This window comes from Carassius auratus, unplaced genomic scaffold (genome assembly GCF_003368295.1).
Source record: "Carassius auratus strain Wakin unplaced genomic scaffold, ASM336829v1 scaf_tig00007301, whole genome shotgun sequence".
Classification (NCBI taxonomy): domain Eukaryota; kingdom Metazoa; phylum Chordata; class Actinopteri; order Cypriniformes; family Cyprinidae; genus Carassius; species Carassius auratus.
This window is the reverse complement of record NW_020523831.1, coordinates 625,001-643,518: the sequence shown is the minus strand read 5'-3', so window position 1 is coordinate 643,518 and position 18,518 is coordinate 625,001. Positions and strand designations below refer to the sequence as shown.

General features: G+C 37.2%; 3 protein-coding genes across 8 annotated transcripts in view; 1 reads left to right on the top strand and 2 right to left on the bottom strand.

Moving 5' to 3' along the window:
- Nucleotides 1–2,094: 2,094 nt before the first annotated feature.
- LOC113071433 (kazal-type serine protease inhibitor domain-containing protein 1-like) lies at nt 2,095–6,061 on the bottom strand. Its single transcript, XM_026244793.1, has 4 exons — nt 5,389–6,061; nt 4,184–4,344; nt 3,461–3,608; nt 2,095–3,360 (listed from the first exon to the last, which is right to left on the bottom strand). Exons 1-4 carry the CDS (start codon nt 5,888–5,890, stop codon nt 3,275–3,277), a joined length of 897 nt encoding a protein of 298 aa, XP_026100578.1. The 5' UTR covers nt 5,891–6,061; the 3' UTR covers nt 2,095–3,274.
- Nucleotides 6,062–9,013: 2,952 nt separating this feature from the next.
- LOC113071432 (beta-crystallin B2-like) lies at nt 9,014–11,036 on the top strand. The gene is made up of 6 exons (XM_026244792.1): nt 9,014–9,172; nt 9,371–9,458; nt 9,557–9,675; nt 10,047–10,179; nt 10,481–10,623; nt 10,720–11,036. The coding sequence occupies exons 2-6, from the start codon at nt 9,396–9,398 to the stop codon at nt 10,886–10,888; spliced, it is 627 nt and encodes a 208-aa protein (XP_026100577.1). The 5' UTR covers nt 9,014–9,172; nt 9,371–9,395; the 3' UTR covers nt 10,889–11,036.
- A 287-nt stretch (nt 11,037–11,323) lies between these two features.
- Nucleotides 11,324–18,518, bottom strand: part of LOC113071429 (zinc finger CCCH domain-containing protein 13) — a 40,402-nt gene continuing 33,207 nt past the window's right edge. For all 6 annotated transcript variants that reach the window (XM_026244789.1, XM_026244791.1, XM_026244788.1 and 3 more), the window contains 7 exons: nt 16,450–16,565; nt 15,219–15,372; nt 14,263–14,431; nt 13,971–14,110; nt 13,357–13,493; nt 13,147–13,236; nt 11,324–12,907 (listed from right to left, as the gene is read on the bottom strand). In XM_026244789.1, the coding sequence (XP_026100574.1) occupies nt 13,155–13,236; nt 13,357–13,493; nt 13,971–14,110; nt 14,263–14,431; nt 15,219–15,372; nt 16,450–16,565 (798 nt within the window). In that variant the 3' untranslated portion in view covers nt 11,324–12,907; nt 13,147–13,154. The remainder of the gene's footprint in view (nt 12,908–13,146; nt 13,237–13,356; nt 13,494–13,970; nt 14,111–14,262; nt 14,432–15,218; nt 15,373–16,449; nt 16,566–18,518) is intronic.

The following is an 18,518-nucleotide window of genomic DNA, read 5'->3' as shown; positions in this document are numbered from 1 at the left end:
GTTTAAAATTGTTTAATTTGTACTGTATGTTCATTCTATTTATTTATTTGTGCTATTTACATAATGTTTACATTTTTTAAGTTTGTTTATGTTAATTTAAAATAGCACTGCATAGTCTTCACTGTAAGATAAAATACACAATCAAACCAAAATGTATTCAGACACCTTCAACATTTCTCACATAATCACAGTTTATTTGCTGTAGTTTAGAAACTGGTAATAATATATGACAATAACTCAGAACAAATTCATATTGATAATTTCGGATAACTTTGATAAAAAGATATGTAATGGAATCAACCAAAACTTCAGACAGCTGTCAGTATGACAATATTTACACAACTATCAATACTTTGTTGAACAGTTACCAAGCAAGAAATGCTTAATTTGGTTCAGTCTGTGGTGTGAAAAGGTTGCATTAACAGTTAAAGAAAGAAACACTTAAGCAAAACATGGGCAGGTCCTTAATTATTATTTTTTTAATCAATTTCACTGGTAGCCTACAGTATTAAGAATTTGTGGGTATAATATTTCACAGATCACTATTTTGCCATACTCACTTACATAAATGAACTAGTGGCCTGCACCCACTAGTAAAACAATTCTATCTGATTTTTGGATTGACTTTGGATAAATTCTTGTACTACAAGGTAAATCAGTCAAGAGCAGTGAGTGATTTACTTTCATTTTCATACATTAAAGACTCTGACAGCAGAGCTAGTAAATTAGGCGCGGTCCCTTTAAGAGACAAACGCATCCATTATGATGATACACATCCGATTTTTTTTTGCAACTCTTTACTTTCACTTAAGACATAACCACATACTTATTCGAACACACTTTCCAACACGGGTATTTCGACATATTTTGTATGTATTTGTTGTCGGTACAAAAGCAAGAAGACTTTGAGACGCGTCTCTGCTTGCCCTGAACAACACCGCGCTGCTGAATTGAGCTCTTTCGCTTTTCGCTCTTTTTTCTGTTTATTTAAACTGCGATTTGAATTTGTTCGTTCAGGTCCAGGAGGAAGTGAACGTCCTGAACGAGAGCTCGGTTCAGTGTTGACGCGCGGCTCTCTCTCGTGCACACGCGCCATCAGCTGCTCAGTCCAGTTTCCCGCAGTGCGGGGCTGAAGCGCGAGTTTACTGTGACGTTCCGCCTGATGATTCAGTTAGAAACCAGCTAAGACCAGCGTGACAGTGGCCAAAACTACTTTAAAACCATTTAATATATTATTCAAATTGTTTTGTGCCGTTTCGCTGCAGTGTTTTAATGTGAAAGGCTGTAAATTCTCTGTGGACTTCAAGTGTTCAGAGAAATACATTGCCAGCTCGCGAGCAGTTGGATGCCGCGAATATATCATGTTATTACTTTAAACAGTTCAGAAACATCTCAATTTAGCTCTTGGTGTGTTCTAACGTGTGGATTGCGTGCAATAGCGTTTTTAAAATGTCTTAAATAGGAATGAATTCGCTTGTTGTCGGCTCCGTGTAGACAGCCTGAGCTGAGCAACAGTGATTCTTCTCTCGTCTGAGTCTGACTGCTCCCCTCCCCTAAATGTCATTGCAACTGTAGGGGCGCAATTTTTCTCAGACAATGTAAGTCTATGGGTAATGAATTTTGACATTTAAAAATTAATTAAAAAAAAACTTTAAGTCTGATCAGTCTGAAAAGATATAGCACACACCACCGCTCTATCCCGCAGGTGTCTGCCGAGTTTGGGGCTTGTGGCTTTAAAGCCCTAGGAGGAGTAGCGTTCAGAATTTCTGTCAGAAAAATAATAATAAGAAAAAGAAGAAGAAGAAGTTTAAATAGCATAACAGTATGTTGGCTTGTTGCCAAGCCAACATAATAATAATAATAAGTTTAAATAGAATATCAGTAAGTTGGCTCTCTCAAGCCAACTTAATAAGTTTAAGACGGATTTCAGTAAGTTGGCTTTCTCAAGCCAACTTAATAATAAGTTTAAGACGGATTTCAGTAAGTTGGCTTTCTCAAGCCAACTTAATAATAATAATAAGATTAAATAGTAGATCAGTAAGTTGGCTTTTTCAAGCCAACTTAATTAAAGCCAGCTGTGTGCTCAACTGCACACACACACACACACACACACACACACACACACACACAAAGGAAAGGCTTGTAAAAGAAGGATGCCATATGGAAACATACTGTACACAAACTCAGAGGCTAATACACTTTCTGCTTTGAGTAGAAACCGATTGATTCTTTCTGAGGAACTGATTTTGATCAAAGGTCAAGCACAAAAGGGACAGCAGCAAGTCCTGAGAAAAACAGTGGCCTTTCAGAGAAGACTGTCAGTCTATGCATTTTAGTGGTGGGGATTTTTCAGTGACTCGTGGCCTAATTGGATAGTAAAGTGAATTCATGCTATGAATTTGGACTTACTCACTGTTTTCACCTAGGCTATATAGTAAGGAAGTATGCATATTCAAATGCAGCCTGTGACTTTCTTTATGAATGAGTCATTAAACCTTTCAACAGAATCATAATAAAATTACTGACTCATTCAGGAAATCCTTGGAGTAAAAATGGACAATGTAACTAGCACTATTGTTTGTAATATAAGTTCCTCAGTATTAAATTCTTCATTGAGATGTTGTATAAATATTACACTTTTTTAGAATGACTTTAAAGGCTTCTGCTAACTATTCTTTAAAGAGACAATTATAGCATTCCATTTTAGTACATTCCAGTTGCGTCAAAATGCTTTATTTATAACATGAAAAAAAAAGGTTTCTAACCAAAGTGAAAAGCGTTGTCACACAAATAGTATTTTAATATAAAATATAAAATTCAAAACTGCTATTATAATATGTAGTTATCAAAAAGTAGCTGTATTTTTCATAATCGTACAGCTATCATTCAAATTTCACAGTCCTAAATGTTGTGTTATTCAACTTGTCACTCTGAAGGAGAACATTGGTGAAACAAAAGAGACATTCAGCTCCAGCAGCTACTCTCTGTACTGAATTTCACAGCTTCTAGCAGCTTCCAGACTACTCCTCTGTCCCATTGTGTGTCTTTCATCCATTTTAAAGGTCTGTGCCATTGGGAATTTATTTAAGCTTCTTCCTCACCGTCTCCATGTTTGATTATCCAGATGTAGAAAAAGCTCTGGAGGGGGATGTTTTTTTACAAGGCTTACTATTTTTTTATTTTATTTTATTTATTTTTTTGAGAGCCATGTCTCAAATTTACTGGCTGAAAGTAAAAAGACATTGTTGTTCTTGAGGGTGTTGGGATCTGAAATTTAGTAATAATCCCTGTCATAGTCCTGTAATTGGCCATAGTTCTTCATTTCATTCATGTTTTGCTCCAAATAGGCAGACATCTCATCTGGATAAAAATAAATAAATAAACACATTATACTTTATATAAAGTTAACTGAACAGGAAGTACTACTGGAGGCCATGACAGCTCAGGGTATATCTTTTACCTGGTGGCAGGACTCCTAAAATCGCTGTGGCTGAGACATGGCCAAGCTCATTTCGAGCGATGCACCTGTATGTGCCAGAATCCATCTGACTGGTCTCTTCAATCTGCAGCCAACTGGAAAGTTCATACTTCTGAGGGCCACCTCGTGACTACAAGAAAAACAGAGAAAACGAAAGACTGAGGTGGATCCCGACACTATTTTTTCCTATCTACTAAGCAATGAGATCCATTTATACATTTGTAGTTCTTGACAGAATTAACCAGGAACGCCCTTCAGATCTTGAAGCCATAAATACCTGCAGTAAATCATCAGACATGAATATTCCCATTAAATCTGCTGACTGGAAAAATCTGCATAATTCAGTGGAATGGATTTCAATATGGTATCATTAGCCAAAATAACCAAAAATGAAAATATAATCACCCTCAGGCCATCCAAGAATTGTATCATATTAAAAAAAAACAATGGATAAACTGCAGTGAATGGGTGCTGTCAGAATGAGAGTCCAAACAGCTGATATAAACATCACAATAATCCACATGACTCCAGTCCATCAGTTAATATGTTGTGAAGCAAAAAGCTGCATTCACTTGCAGAGGATCCATCAGAGAGCAAGTGATGTGATGGTAAATTTCTCCAAATATGACAAACTCATCTACATCCATAAGGCCATAATCAAGGTTATATATTACTTTGCAGAGTTTTGGTTTGGAAATACTTTACCTGAACAGATATGTGGGGGTCGTCACCAGGTAAAATAACCTCTTTTCCATCTTTCCTCCATTCCACTAGTGCCATGGGAAATGCAAACACCTCACAGAGAAATGCTATACTGCTGCCCGTTGCATTGAGCTGATTATGTGGCGGCACCTTGATGATGGGGACTTACCAGAAATAGAGAAAGAGAGAGAAAGAGATCACATTCTGAAACCACTTCCTATGTCAGCCTGACCCGAAGAGCTGTTTAAAGGTCATAAATCTCCTCTTTAAAGTCACTGGGAAAATAATGTGGGCTAGGTCCGAAATTCCCAAGTGCTGGCAGCCCAGAAAAAAAACACTCACATCACTTGTGAGAAAAATAAATAAATAAGAGAGAGACTAAATAAACATTTGAGACATCTCTCAAATTTCTTAAAAATAATAAAATAAATATTTGTTATATGTGACAGCATATGTAACATGGTCCATGTTTACATTACAGTAAAAAAAAAAATATTCCTAAGTGTTTCCTTTTATATAGATGGTATTGAAAGTAAAAGACTAACACTTGTGAAGATGGAACTGCTTTGATAGTATTTGATTTTTACTGTAGAAATGTTGCAAACTTCTGTCTTATTTTTGTTATTTGATAGGTTTTGAACTTGAACTTTTTTAACAGTTTGTAAACGTGCAAACTTGCTTGTACAGTTCATAAAGTTTTGTTGGTGTTTGTGTCGAAGTGATAAAATAATTCATGTAATCTAAAACATGGCAGCAATGAATGTACTGTATTTTGTGCCAAAGCAATGATAGGCCTAAATGATTGACGGTTTAGCCCTCATGGTCTGATGATGAGCTCGATGTGTGAAGAGTTTTGAAAAAGTTACCTAAATATTGAGAAATGTGTCCTGGCGATTGTAAAAAAAAAAAAAAAAAAAAAAAAAATGTAATAAAAGATTGATAACAATTTAATTATTATGAAATTACATTAGATATTGGTTGAGGGGGAAAGAAAACACTTTTAAGATAATTCTACCTTAAATAAATAAATGAATAAATAAATACATATAGCTATAAATGTTAGAAAAACACTTAGGCTAATTGTAAAAATGTATTAAAGATAAAATATTGGTAGGAAGAAAAAAAAAACTTAAAGAAACAAAATAAATAAAGAAACACATACAAATATATATTGGTTGGAAAAAGCTTATTTTTTGTATTGTTCATACCTGTCCTGCACGGCCCGTCGCTCACATTGACTCCAGGATTTGAATACGCCGCTTCTTTATATTTGCAGATGTTCGTGTAAGTTTGTCCGTCTGAGCCACACAGAGGTTTCTGGGACAAACACACACAATGGGCTTCTGGCTCCTCTCCGTCCGCTCCATCCGACCGGTCCAGTTTGCACTCCATGTTCTCTCCGCACAGTCCATAATAGACGTTTCTCTGGCCGAGGTCACAGGTCTGTCCCTCCAGGTTAGCGCACTGAGAGCAGCAGCCGCATCTGTCCCGCTCCAGTCCCGCTCTACAGCCCAGCGGCAGCGGGCACAGCTCCGGCGCACACTCCTCACACTCCTGCGTCCTGTTCCCCTCGTCAAACTCATCCGTGCCTTTGTAATAGTCAAAGGTAGCCAAGTCCTCGTCCATGTAGTCATCTTTGTAATTGGGGAAACCCTCTGCAGGTCCGAGGTTGAAAATCAAAAGGGCAAACGTAACTATGTGCATTAACATCGTGGGAACTTATGTCTCGTGGCCAGGCTATGTATGCAATAAATGCAACTTTTCCCCTAAAGCTGCGGCTTCATCCCCGGCTGTCGTTCTGCGTGCCTCCGCTTCAGCCCTCAGACAGCCTCTGAAACCATCTGTGGCTGGAAGAAAATAAACACAGCTATCCTCCCCCATGACCTCACAGCTCCATCCTATTGGATTCTAGAGGTGCAAATAAATAAATAAATAAATACAAAATAGAATAAAATAAAAAACAACAATCATGGTGAATTTACAAAACGAAACATTGAGATTAAAAGAAGGTATATACAGTAAAACTGGCGAATAACTACCACTAGGAGGCAGTAAATGTCTAAATTTAGTTTGTAGTTAAAAAGAAATAATTAAATAGAATATAAATTACCATTTTTTCAATTAGGCTATGCATTCTTGTTTTTTTTTTTTTTTTTTTTTTTTGTTGTTTTTTTTTTTTTTTACTTTCTATTATAAAGCGACTTACAAATGAGGACAATAAAAGCAGTCAAAACTGACAAAGGAGCAGAAATATAAAGGCTAAGTGCAAATCACAAAGACTAACATAATACACGTAGCAACGTATACGTTATATATATATAGGGTATTATACACACTAGGGCTGTGCGATATTGAAGAAAAATGCGATATGCGATACCTTGAAGTATGTAAAATAAATTTCTATTATATAAAAAAAACGCATATACAAAATAATAAATAAATGTAATTGTAGCTTTGCTTTCCATACACTTACGTCCTTCTTCATTTAGCTACCACAGCAAAAACTATAGTCTGAGAAAGTTCAAACATGATTAAAGATTTAAGTTTTAGATTCATTATGAAAAAAAATGGCAAAACATTTTGTTATACAACATAAATTACAGGTATATTTTGAAGCAATTGAATATATATATATTAATAAATTTAAATTATGTTATATTGCATGGCATAGGTCCAAAACAGCGGAGACTGGGGTTAGTTGTAACACTTTACTCCAGTGGATATTTGTCAGGGTACATTTATTTATGAAAGTTAATTTATGTATAGTGTAATGTGAAGAATAAGCAACTTCCCGGCCTTATTTTTTGTTCAGTACAGACCAAAAGTTTGGACACTGTCACAGTGTCTGGATTGTGTTCCCTGGGTTTCCACTAGATGTCCTTCTTTCCCACGGTGTCTGTCACTTTATGAACTTTCTGTTCCCTTATTTGGTCACCTTCCTCCTTGTTTGGGTTAATTGATTATTCCCCACCTGTCTCCAGATCCCTCATTACCTTCTGTGTATTTATACAGTCTGTCTGAGTATGTGTCACAGAGTCCTTGTCTTATGTTTAGTTATCGCGATGTGTCCGTTGTCTTATGTCTTTTGTCTGTTTACTTGTTGGATTGATACTCTGGTTTTGACCCCTGCCTGGATTGTTTACCCCTTTGGATTACTCTTAATAAACAAAATACCTGCACGTGGATCTCTCTGTGTATTCCTGTATCCCAGTCGTGACAGACACAGCTTCTCATTCAAAGAGTTTTCTTTATTTTCATGACTATGAAAATTGTAGAGTCACACTGAAGGCATCAAGGGCTATTTGAGCAAGAAGGAGAGTGATGGGGTGCTGCTCCAGATGACCTGGCCTCTATAGTCACCGGACCTGAACACAATCGAGATGGTTTAGGGGTGAGCTGGACCGCAGACAGAAGGCAAAAGGGCCAACAAGTGCTAAGCATCTCTCGGGGAACTCCTTCAAGACTGTTGGAAGACCATTTCAGGTGACTACCTCTTGAAGCTCATCAAGAGAAGGCCAAGAGTGTGCAAAGCAGTAATCAAAGCAAAAGGTGGCTACTTTTGAAGAACCTAGAATATGACATATTTTCAGTTGTTTCACACTTTTTTGTTATGTATATAAGTCCATATATAATTCCACATTTGTTAATTCATAGTTTTGGTGCCTTCAGTGTGAATCTACAATTTTCATAGTCATGCAAATAAAGAAAACTCTTTGAATGAGAAGGTGTGTCCAAACTTTTGGTCTGTACTATATACTGTATACATATATATTTTTTTAAATTTGTTTCTAATTAATGAATTAATTTTTATTTAATAAATAAATTATTTACATTAGCTAAATAAGTGTAGCAACAAGGATTTAAATATACCAAAATGAAGGCCGGGTAGTTATACTATAAACGCTATACAGAATTATAGCGATTAACTTTAGAATTTGTATTTATTTATGTATATATATATATATATATATATATATATATATATATATATATATATATATATATATATATATATATATATATATATATTTTTTTTTTTTTTTTTATTCACTTATTTATTTATTGCTGTTCAGTCAATGTATTGAATATAATGCAGTACATTGTTGGTGTTACAATTGATGGCACTACATGGTTTATAAGTAACCCTAAGATTTCAGGGTGGGCCGCTTTGGCCCTCAAGGTCCACTGTTCTGCAGAGTTTAGCTCCAACCCTAATCAAACACATCTGAAAAACCTTACCAAAGTCTTCTGGTTTACAGGCAGGTGTGTTTGATCAAGGGCTTGGAGCTAAACTGTGCCACACAGTGGATCTCGAGGGCCAGATACTGATTCCCTCCAAAGTACTGAAATCAATGTGTTCAGGTCTCCCACTCTTTTTTAACTTTGGCTATATTTTCATTTAATTTGTTGAGCTTTTTGGGTTAGAAACATCTCTGTGTTTATATTGTAAAACAACAGAACAGTTGAACTCCCAAGATCACAGCAAGGTGACTCACCAAGCCAGTGTGTTTCTCCAACAATACGTCACTGATGAAAAACATCATCTATGTTATGATTATAAAGCATATTTAGTGACAAACTAAGATGTTTCCAAAATCTCACAGGATTGACAGTAATTGTGAAAAGATGCACCAGCCTCGCTCTTTCAGTTTCACATCCAGAGTCGGTCACTCTTGTTGTAAGTCCTGGACTCTTGGCACAGGTTGTGCTGAATCATGGGATATGGAACAAAGCGCGGCTGGGCGAAAACTGACAACTAATGAAATAACTTTGTGGGGTATCAAAAGAAAAGGGAGGGTAGGATGGCGAGGGGTGAGGATGTTTGGCTGGTACTTCTTCAGCCCTCCCAGTGCCAGCCGGTCAGCCTATTAGGACCTGACTATGAGGGTTTTCTGGACAGAGACATGTTTTGGCAGTGTTTCCGCCCCTGAGCTTGCAGTATATATTGAGCTCCTGATGCCTCCCCACAGCGACTGGCACATCCTGGAGCTGGTAAGATATGCATATTATTGCTTACTTTATCATTGTTAACATGTTTTTTTTTTTTTTCATTTAAGTATGACACAACAATTCATCCTTGTCATTCGTTATGCTTTTGCGATATTCAATTATCATAATAACATAATTGACACTAATAATTATTGTTTGCTTCCTGTTCTGTTCCTAATGTTATCTCTGAACCCATGTTAGCTCATCACACTCATCCTGGTTCACTATGGCAACTGATCACCAGAACCCTGCAAGCAAACAAAAACAACCAGTTGCCAGTAACTTCAAGGTACAAACATGTTCCCAGAATATCTGTGGTGTGACTCACTCATCTGCTACTCCTGCTCATCTTCCGTTACACTTTCTCTCCTGTCTTCTGTCATGTAGTTGGTCATCTACGAACAGGAAAACTTCCAAGGCCGCTGTCATGAGCTGACTGAGCCCTGTAACAACATCCAGGAGGCGGACGTGGCGAAAGTGGGCTCCGTACTGGTGCTGTGTGGACCGTGAGTTTGTGTGTGAGAGAAAATAGCACATCTGTGAGTGTAATAGTGTGTGATATTCAATATACACGACACTAATATTGAGCAATTTAGAGATATAGAAATGATAAATGACATTAAATTTGATTGGCCAATGCATTGTTTTTGTTACATAGATCTGGCAACCCTGTTTCAGACAGAGTGAAAGCATTCCATACAATACTCTTTTTTTTTTTGGAAATCTGTGAACACTGACAAACTGATACAAACAGTGAAATGTCTCAGTGATGCTGGATTGTTGCATCAGCATTGGGCCGAACATATCTGAGAACTGTTGTATGAAGAAAGACGAAAGAGAAAGAAAGCATGACAAAGATGTGAACTTTTTGTTCCAGGTGGGTGGGATATCAGCAGCCTGGCTGTAAGGGGGAACAGTATGTGTTTGAGAAGGGTGAGTATCCTCGCTGGGACGCCTGGACCAACAGCAGACGCAGTGACTGCATCGTCGCCTTCCGCCCCATCAAAGTGGTAACACAAAAATAACTGCAGGATTACACAGTTATTCTGTACATACAGTACCATTCAAAAATGTGGACATTCATACTTAATTATGACTATTTTGCACATTTGAGAATAATAGTTAGGTCATCATCAAACAAAACGAAGTAATAATTTAGCTTCTTCATGTCTTCTGGACATTCTCTCGACCAACTTCAGATTAAATGATTTTTAAGATCATAAGAAATTTGAGTCAAGTGTATCCAGATGTGTATATTAATTTGTTCCAAGGGGGGACTTTCAATATTCTGTTCTACACATGTCCTCTCAGGACAGCCAGGAACACAAGATCGTACTCTATGAGAACCCGAGCTTCACTGGGAAGAAGATTGAGATCATAGATGATGATGTCCCCAGCTTCCACGCTCATGGATACCAAGAGAAAGTCTCTTCAGTTCGTGTGCAGAGTGGCACGTGAGTAGAACCTCAAAAAACAGCTTATAGGAGTGCAGTGAACCAACATTTAAGACGATCTATCTTTAAATGCCTTTTTGGTTACCTTGGTTCCAGCTGGGTGGGCTATCAGTACCCAGGATACAGAGGCTACCAGTACTTGTTTGAGAAAGGAGAGTTTAAGGAGTGTTCTGAGTTTGGGGCCGTGCTGCCTCACATCCAGTCTGTGAGACGCATCCGTGACATGCAGTATCACCCAAGAGGGGCCTTCCAAACCTCCACCTGAGTGACCGGCGCTTCTCCTCAAACCCTGGCGCTTCTGAAACGCCCCATCCTTGCCTTACTCTTCACCTCTGAATGCTTATCTTTGACCCTTTAACTTGTCAGTGATTCTATTTGCTACTGCTGAGAAATAAATAAGTGATTTTGCGTTACGAGAGTTTCGGAGCATTTATTTGGGCACTCACTCTTTTACAAGTGCATTGGACTTTTTGAAATCCACATCTGATTGAGTCTATCAATTGATCCATAATTAAATGCATTTACATTCCATCTGTTTGTTATATATATATATATATATATATATATATATATATATATATATATATATATATATATATATATAAGATGGCATTATCAGATGACCTCTTGTCAGTGGTTTTATTGATTTCTGAAACCTTCTGGAAAATTCTAAGAAGCACACTTAAAAAAAGAATGAAAATATATTTATAGCAAATTTTATTATGAATTTACAGTATTGGACACTGGCATTACAACAGTGCAATAAACATCTTTACAGTCGGATTTAAAATAAAAAGGACAAATTACCCTTAAACGCACTATAACAACTGTATAGTCAGACAATGAAAAGAAGCTGATAATAAAATAAAAAAAGAACCATAGGACATATTACTCACATACGTCAGCATCACAACATTGATATCACGCGTGAAGACTCATGTGGTACAAAAGTGACTACTGCTTAGAGCCGCTGGTCATTATCAGGTGAAAAGTGCTTGTTATGTGGGAGTGGCACAACGGCCCAGCGCTTTTTTCTCTCTTTTTTTTTTTTTCAAAAATACGTTTACAACATGTTTGCAATGCAAGGTGAACGATGTTTACAGTACTTTGACATCTCAAATTTCCCTCAAGCAAACTAGTAAACAAAAGAAAACAAACTCGAGATGTGTGTAACCTAAAGTGAGGAAAACAAATTAAAAGTTTTCCCTTCTGTATTCATTCAATATTTTCTTGTAAGGGCAGAAAAAAAGAGATTTATACGCTGATTGCGCAATTTCCTATCATCATTTTTGGCCCACGGTTAAAGCAAGTAAAGAATTGTGATAAAAAGAAAGAACAAAAAAGTGAAATAAAGAGAATGTATACTGATTGTACATGCGCAATTTTGTCAATCATGATATTATGGATTCAAACAGCTAGAAAGCTAGACAAACGGAGGCAGCATACAGAACTATGCAGGTCTGAATGTCTCAAATCTAAAAAAAATAGAAGGTTATTAGGAGACATGTGCAAACAAATTCATTCAGTGGCCCAACCAGACAGGTTTCCACACACACATCAACACACATACAGGGCCGTAAATGAACTTGAACTCATTTTTGATCATTAAACATTTACCACATTCCTTTCGAACCGACATTAATACACATATAACATTCTGTGATTAACATTTTGTCATGACTAGATACACTATCTATACAGACAGCTCAGCATTGATTTGTCGACTATTAAAGATTAAAAATAAATTGTGATCATCTATAATGCATGTGCAGTTGATGCCTATAACCATCCACTGCACAAAATCAATGGGAATATGACAAACAAACAAACAAATAATAGCACTGAAGCTGTAGTACTATGAACATAAAAGGGTAAAAATAAACCAACATCATACTCCAGTTATATGAAGCACTTCTGGTTACTTGTAGGTGCGCCTGGACCCACAGTTGAACTATAAAGAATGATCTCTCGCTCGCTAGAGGTTAAAGTGGCTCTATGCAAAAATAATTCTCTCTCGTATGACGAAGAGCTGAAGAGAAACTCGACAATACATACGTGGACACACGCTTTACACACAGATCTCTGCTTCGCTCTTAATGTAAGTCAGAAATCTTTTAGAAAGGCACCATGCACATGTATACGACTGAAGAAGAAGACCAGAAAAACGAATGAAACAAAATTATTTCGTAGTCAGCAGCAGCAGCAGAATTCCCGTCAAATCCAGGTCAAAGGTTAAGGCTTCTGTCGCGAGTTACAGCTACAGATACTGCAGTTATAAGGCATCCTGAGATGAGGGGAAAAACACATGTGGTTTGTGTTAGACTAGCAGTGCCACTACACCAAACCCTAATAATTAGGGATGTCAAAAGTACTGGTACTTTTCAAACAAACACATCATTAATAACAAAGAAAAAAAAAAAATAAATAAAATCGCTGCTATTGTCATTTACCTACAGACATTTTTGTATTTTGCCAAGCCTAGTTATAATGTAGTTGCACGTACAGACACATTAGACGATTTACCTGCGTGTTCAGGCTGTACCGTCGTTTTCATACTGACTCAAGCGTTTTTTAGTCTTAAGTTCTTTCAGCCACTGAGGAGAGGACTCTTCTCTAAAAGATGATGGAGTGAGAGAAAAAAATCAGAAACAAAAACACACAATAATGTTCAGCACTGCCAAACAACAGACGATTCTGAGACTTTCTGATGTCTATTGATCTAAAAGCACTCACACATTCTCTTTGCCGCCAGCAGGAGGCAGCACACGGGAGGCTCGAGGCAAGAATGGAGATTTGGGGGGGCGTGAGAGCTGAGGGGGTGTCGGGCCGTCTGTCTGATTGTCTGAATCGCCTCTCTTCTTTAGATGAGCCTGAAATGAACGAACGAACGAACAAATCTCACGTCACACAAGCTGCAAAATGATCAGCTTCTAAACAAATTCATAAAATTCTAGCCTGACCTAGGAAGGTGCTTCTGTTTAATCACTATGATTTACAAAATTTTCTTCTGTCATCTGATTGACAGTTTATACTGTTTTGTATAAATCTTACTAAGACATCATTGAAAGATATAGTGTATCAACTGATATCAGTATATTTGTTATACTGTATCTCATCGATAGTTCATTGATCATATTTGCATCTCACTTTTTGCCTATATAAATATCAGCAACTTGCATTAAATAGCATATTTTTTAATGTTATTGAATACTTTTTGTTTTCATTCAGATTTTGTCTAAAAGTTCAATTAACTATTTCATCTCCAAAAATGATCCTTTTCACACTATTGCTTCATATGTCAGGCTTTGCAAGGTTAAAAAAAAAAAAAAATCCCCAAATCCCCTCACCTTTAGAGCAGACGGGTCCATGCCAGGGAAGAGCGCCACTCTCTGAGGCTGAGACATGGAGGAAGTCCGGGATCCGATTTCCTTGGCCTGCTCCTCAGAGTCCGAGTCTTCATCCTGCTTAGGGGAGTCTGTCTTCTTCTCTGCAGACAGACAGAAGACTGGCTTGAGTGCAGTGGACTAGATTTCACAGACTTTTCTACAGTACAAAGATCATTATGAACCAAAGAGGACCCGCGACCTACTCAAACCCAGCCTCATGGGATGAGATGTGCAGGCACACGTGTGTAAGTACCTGTTGAGTCCTTGTAGCGCCATTCATCATCTGCTCCGGTTCCCTCGGGTACTTGTGATAAGAGGGCGCTGTGACGGGCGACTCGAGAGGGCGGGGCTCTGCGAGTGCTCATCTTGTTCAGACTGACTCTGGCACGCAGTGCACTGGAGTCTAACAGTGTCGTGTGGGTCTACAGACAAAGACAGAGACATGTCAAATGCTATTTACAGTTTTGTGTGTTTACATTCAAATTAAGAGTTTTATAGGGAACTGAAACGGTGTAATTGTTTACTCAACTTCATGTCATTCCAAACCTGTATGACTATATTTTTCTATGCAAAACAAAAGAGGTTTTAAGGTTTTGTTGGTAACCAAACCGTTTTAGTTCCCACTGACTTCCCTTGTATTCCTTGTCCAAATAATGGAATGAAACCGAAATGGTTTGGTTAACATCATTCTCCAAAATATGTTCCTTTTATGTTGCACAGAAGAAAGTCAAACAGGTTTGAAATGAAATGAGTGACGACAGAATTTTGAGAATTTGTGTCAACTATGCCTTTAGTGGGACCTGAGAGATTTCTGTCAACCTGTCCAAGTCCATTCCTCCAAAACTTTGACACTTTCAAAAGTTTATTAAGACATTGTAATAGTAACCAATATGAATGAAGTGGTTCAAACCATTTATAAAACTCTAAATTAAATCTGTTCAGCATATAAATCATGTCTTTTCAGAAGATTTTATTTAAAGCACTCAATTCATATGGATTACTTTTACAATCTCTCTGAAGATTTTGAAGCAGTAGTTTTGGTTTCATTGACTTTGACAGAAATCTCTTAAATTTCATTAAAAGTGTCTTTAGTTTTGTTCCGAAGATGAAGGAAAGTCTTTTAAGGGTTTGGAACGGTATGAGGGTGAGCATAATGACATTTTTCATTTTTAGGCCAACTATGCCTACGGTTTAGCAGCAAAGACTGACCTCTGGGAATGGGAGCTCGGGCTGCTTTTGAGGAGATGATGTCGATCCATCTGGCGTGTCGATGAGAAGGAGCTGTTCAGCTGTGTGAGGTGGGCTGGGCTTCTGCGGAGACGGGCTGAGGTTGTCATCAGATGAAGGTGTAGCTGGAGTGAGGCTGAGGAGGACGAAAGTCATATTTGAAAAAATGTTTTTCTGTATTTAATTTGTGCAAAAAACTTAAAAGTTAAAAAACGTGACCATAAAGGTAGGTAGCTATGAGGTTTTAACTCCAGTCTATGGCCAGTGAATATATAGTGAAATTGTATTTTCATTATTATTATTATTATCGTTATAACTTTTTTGGCAGTATTTTTCCTTGCATACTTGTGATTAAACAAGTTCTGTTTTTTTGTTCCCTCATATTATGTTGGGGAACATTTCTCCAAAGTACAAGGAGTTTGAAGGGTTAGTCATTTTTAATCAAAACATCACAACAACCTTCCGCTAACCAGCCAGACTTCTCTCTAGCGATGTATGCAGGACTCCAATCGTTTTGTTTTGATTAAACTTGAAATACAATTCTTAGAAAAGACTACAAGCTCACATTCAGATCTTCCTCCATCCATTGACAAGCAGTGAATAGAACCAAGTTCCCACCCTACGTTTATTTTGTTTTCAAATAATCCATTGTACTCTGGAGGACAGTATGGCAAAATAATGAACAATAGATCCATCGCTACTTCCGAGATATCATCCCTTTAATCGCAGATGCTTTGCAGCCCGTTGATTTTAATTTGATTCGCACACATCATTTAGGCCAACATGAACGTTGGTCAGACTCCCATTCGTAAATTAATTTAAACCATGTATAATTTTGCAGTTCCTAATAAACTTACTGGTTATCTGTGAGTAACTGTTGATGGGATGGCTACATCAGCGTTTGTGACAACACATCTACCCATCCAAAGTTCATTTTTAGAGCACAGATTCAACCCATCCAACCAGCTCTCATTTCATCTGAATCCCTCTTGCATTGGTCATCGCTGTAACCAAACCTCTCTGCTCTATAATGAAGATGTATCTGCCTGTGTGTCTGGCCATTATAGCTCTGCTACAGATGACTCACTCAATAGATGCAAATGATCCTGCTGTTACAAACAGTGACTGAGGATAGTTATGTATAGTTTCTTTAGTAGTTTGAGGACATAAATGGTTATGATTTGACATGTTTTTGAGAGGCGTGTGTGTTCACCTGTCATCAGTGCGAAGTCCAGTCTCCCATGTGCTGTACTGACTGTCGGTCTCCTGCACCAGATTGTCTGTGTCTTTATTGTCCTCCTGTCCACTAACACATTGTTTTACCAGCTCCTGTAGATAAAAAGGAAGAAAAGAGGATTTTTAAAACTAAAAAGCTGCCTAAATAATGAGTTTTTTTTTTTTTTTTTTTTTTTGAGGGAGTACCAGTGGCTGTCTGGATGAGGCAGGAAATTACAAAAGAGAGAAGAGAAAAAAAAAAAAGAAAAAAAAAAAAACTTTTTAACCAATGTAATATCTATGAAGACCTGTTCAAATCCTGACGTGGCACACTACCGTTCAAAACCATTTTTGTCTGAAACTATTTGAGTTTGGTAAGATTTTTTAATGCTTGTTTTTGAAGAAATCATCATGTGTTTACCAAGGACACATTTCATTTAATCAAAAATACAGTAAACAGTAATATTTTGAAATATTATTACAATTTAAAATAAAAGTTTCTATTTTAATACATTTTAAAATGTAATTTATTCTTGTGATAGCACTGACTCAGTGTCACATGATCCTTCAGAAATCTTTCTAATATGGTGATTTTGTGCTTAATTTTTTATCTTTTTATAAACAATGTTGAAAATGGTTGAGCAGTTTAATATTTGTGTGGAAACCTGGAGTTTTTTTTTTTTTGCCGATTCTTTGATGAATAGAAACAATTTATTTGATATATTTTCTTATGTTAAAGTCCTTACGGTCACATTTTAATAAAATTATATATATATTTTTACCCAAACTTTTGAATGATAGTGTAATAAAATAAACTGTCCAATACTTTTGTTTAATTTACAATAATAAATAAATAAATATTAAGAGTTGAACTTGACACTCAGTGATCACCACTGGTTTTACTGAATGGGCAAGATAGTGGAAATAATTCTGATAGTGGAATGGCCTGAATGAATAAAAGAGAGGTACTGTAGTTTAATCCTCCTGCAGCACTGCAAACAACCACCAGGTGAAGCTAAATCTCACACTGAACAACCCAGCCACTACCTTTGGGTGTGACATCACAGCACCAGAGCTGGACATTAGCCAATCACTGAGTGAAGAGATGCAATCTGCTCGGCGGGCATAAAAACAGAATAGCAGGACTATTAACCCTGATCACTATTCAGCTACCAACCCGGTCGGCTCCAGTTCACCATCATGTAACAGATATCACCTTAAACTAACACATGGTGTCATAACTGGGCAGCTGCTGATATTTTCAGGGCTGTAACATAATACCAGGAAATTATTAGCAAAATACAAAACCTGAGTCACACAAACTGTGTGACCATGTGAAAATGAATGACAGGAAACAGCACAGGAAGACACTGGTGAGACTGCCATGAAAGTACTGCGATGATGAACTGGTGAGCGCATCCATTCAACCGTGCTTCTTTTAATGAGGAGACTACAGAGGGTACAGTGTATCTAACACACACACACACAGACAGAGTCATCAGCTCTCTGATCACAAGCAGAACTGAGTGTGATCACTGTGAGTATGTGTCTGTCAGGGGTTTGTGCCAATCAGAACTGAACTGAAATCCCTTTGAGATGTTCAAACCAATTTCTGAATAGTAGTTGAGACAGCAAGCAGGATGGAGATGTTTTATTACAATAGAAAGATTTTAGGTTGTTTTTAATAGTACATACATTTTTTTTACCTTAATATTATTACATATACATGTAAAATGAATATTCGAATATTAGTTTATTTAAATGACGTTTAATGAGAAAGACAATTTTCTTAAACACTATTTTTGTCACCATTTGAATTCCATTTGAAAATAAAAAACACTGTGTAGCAAAACTTTTTTCAGAGAAAAGCATTTAACGCAGAGGGAATGAAAAAACGCGTTGACATTGTGTTTGCATTGTTTTACATAATCTTGTTAAAAAAAATCAGCATAATCGGGTGAAAGTCAGCGCCTTATGCTGTGTGTCAACCAAAGCAGTTTTTAGCCAGCTAAAAACGGCAGGCGCCCTTCTGAAAATGCCTAGCTGTGGACGCTTGCGAGCACTACG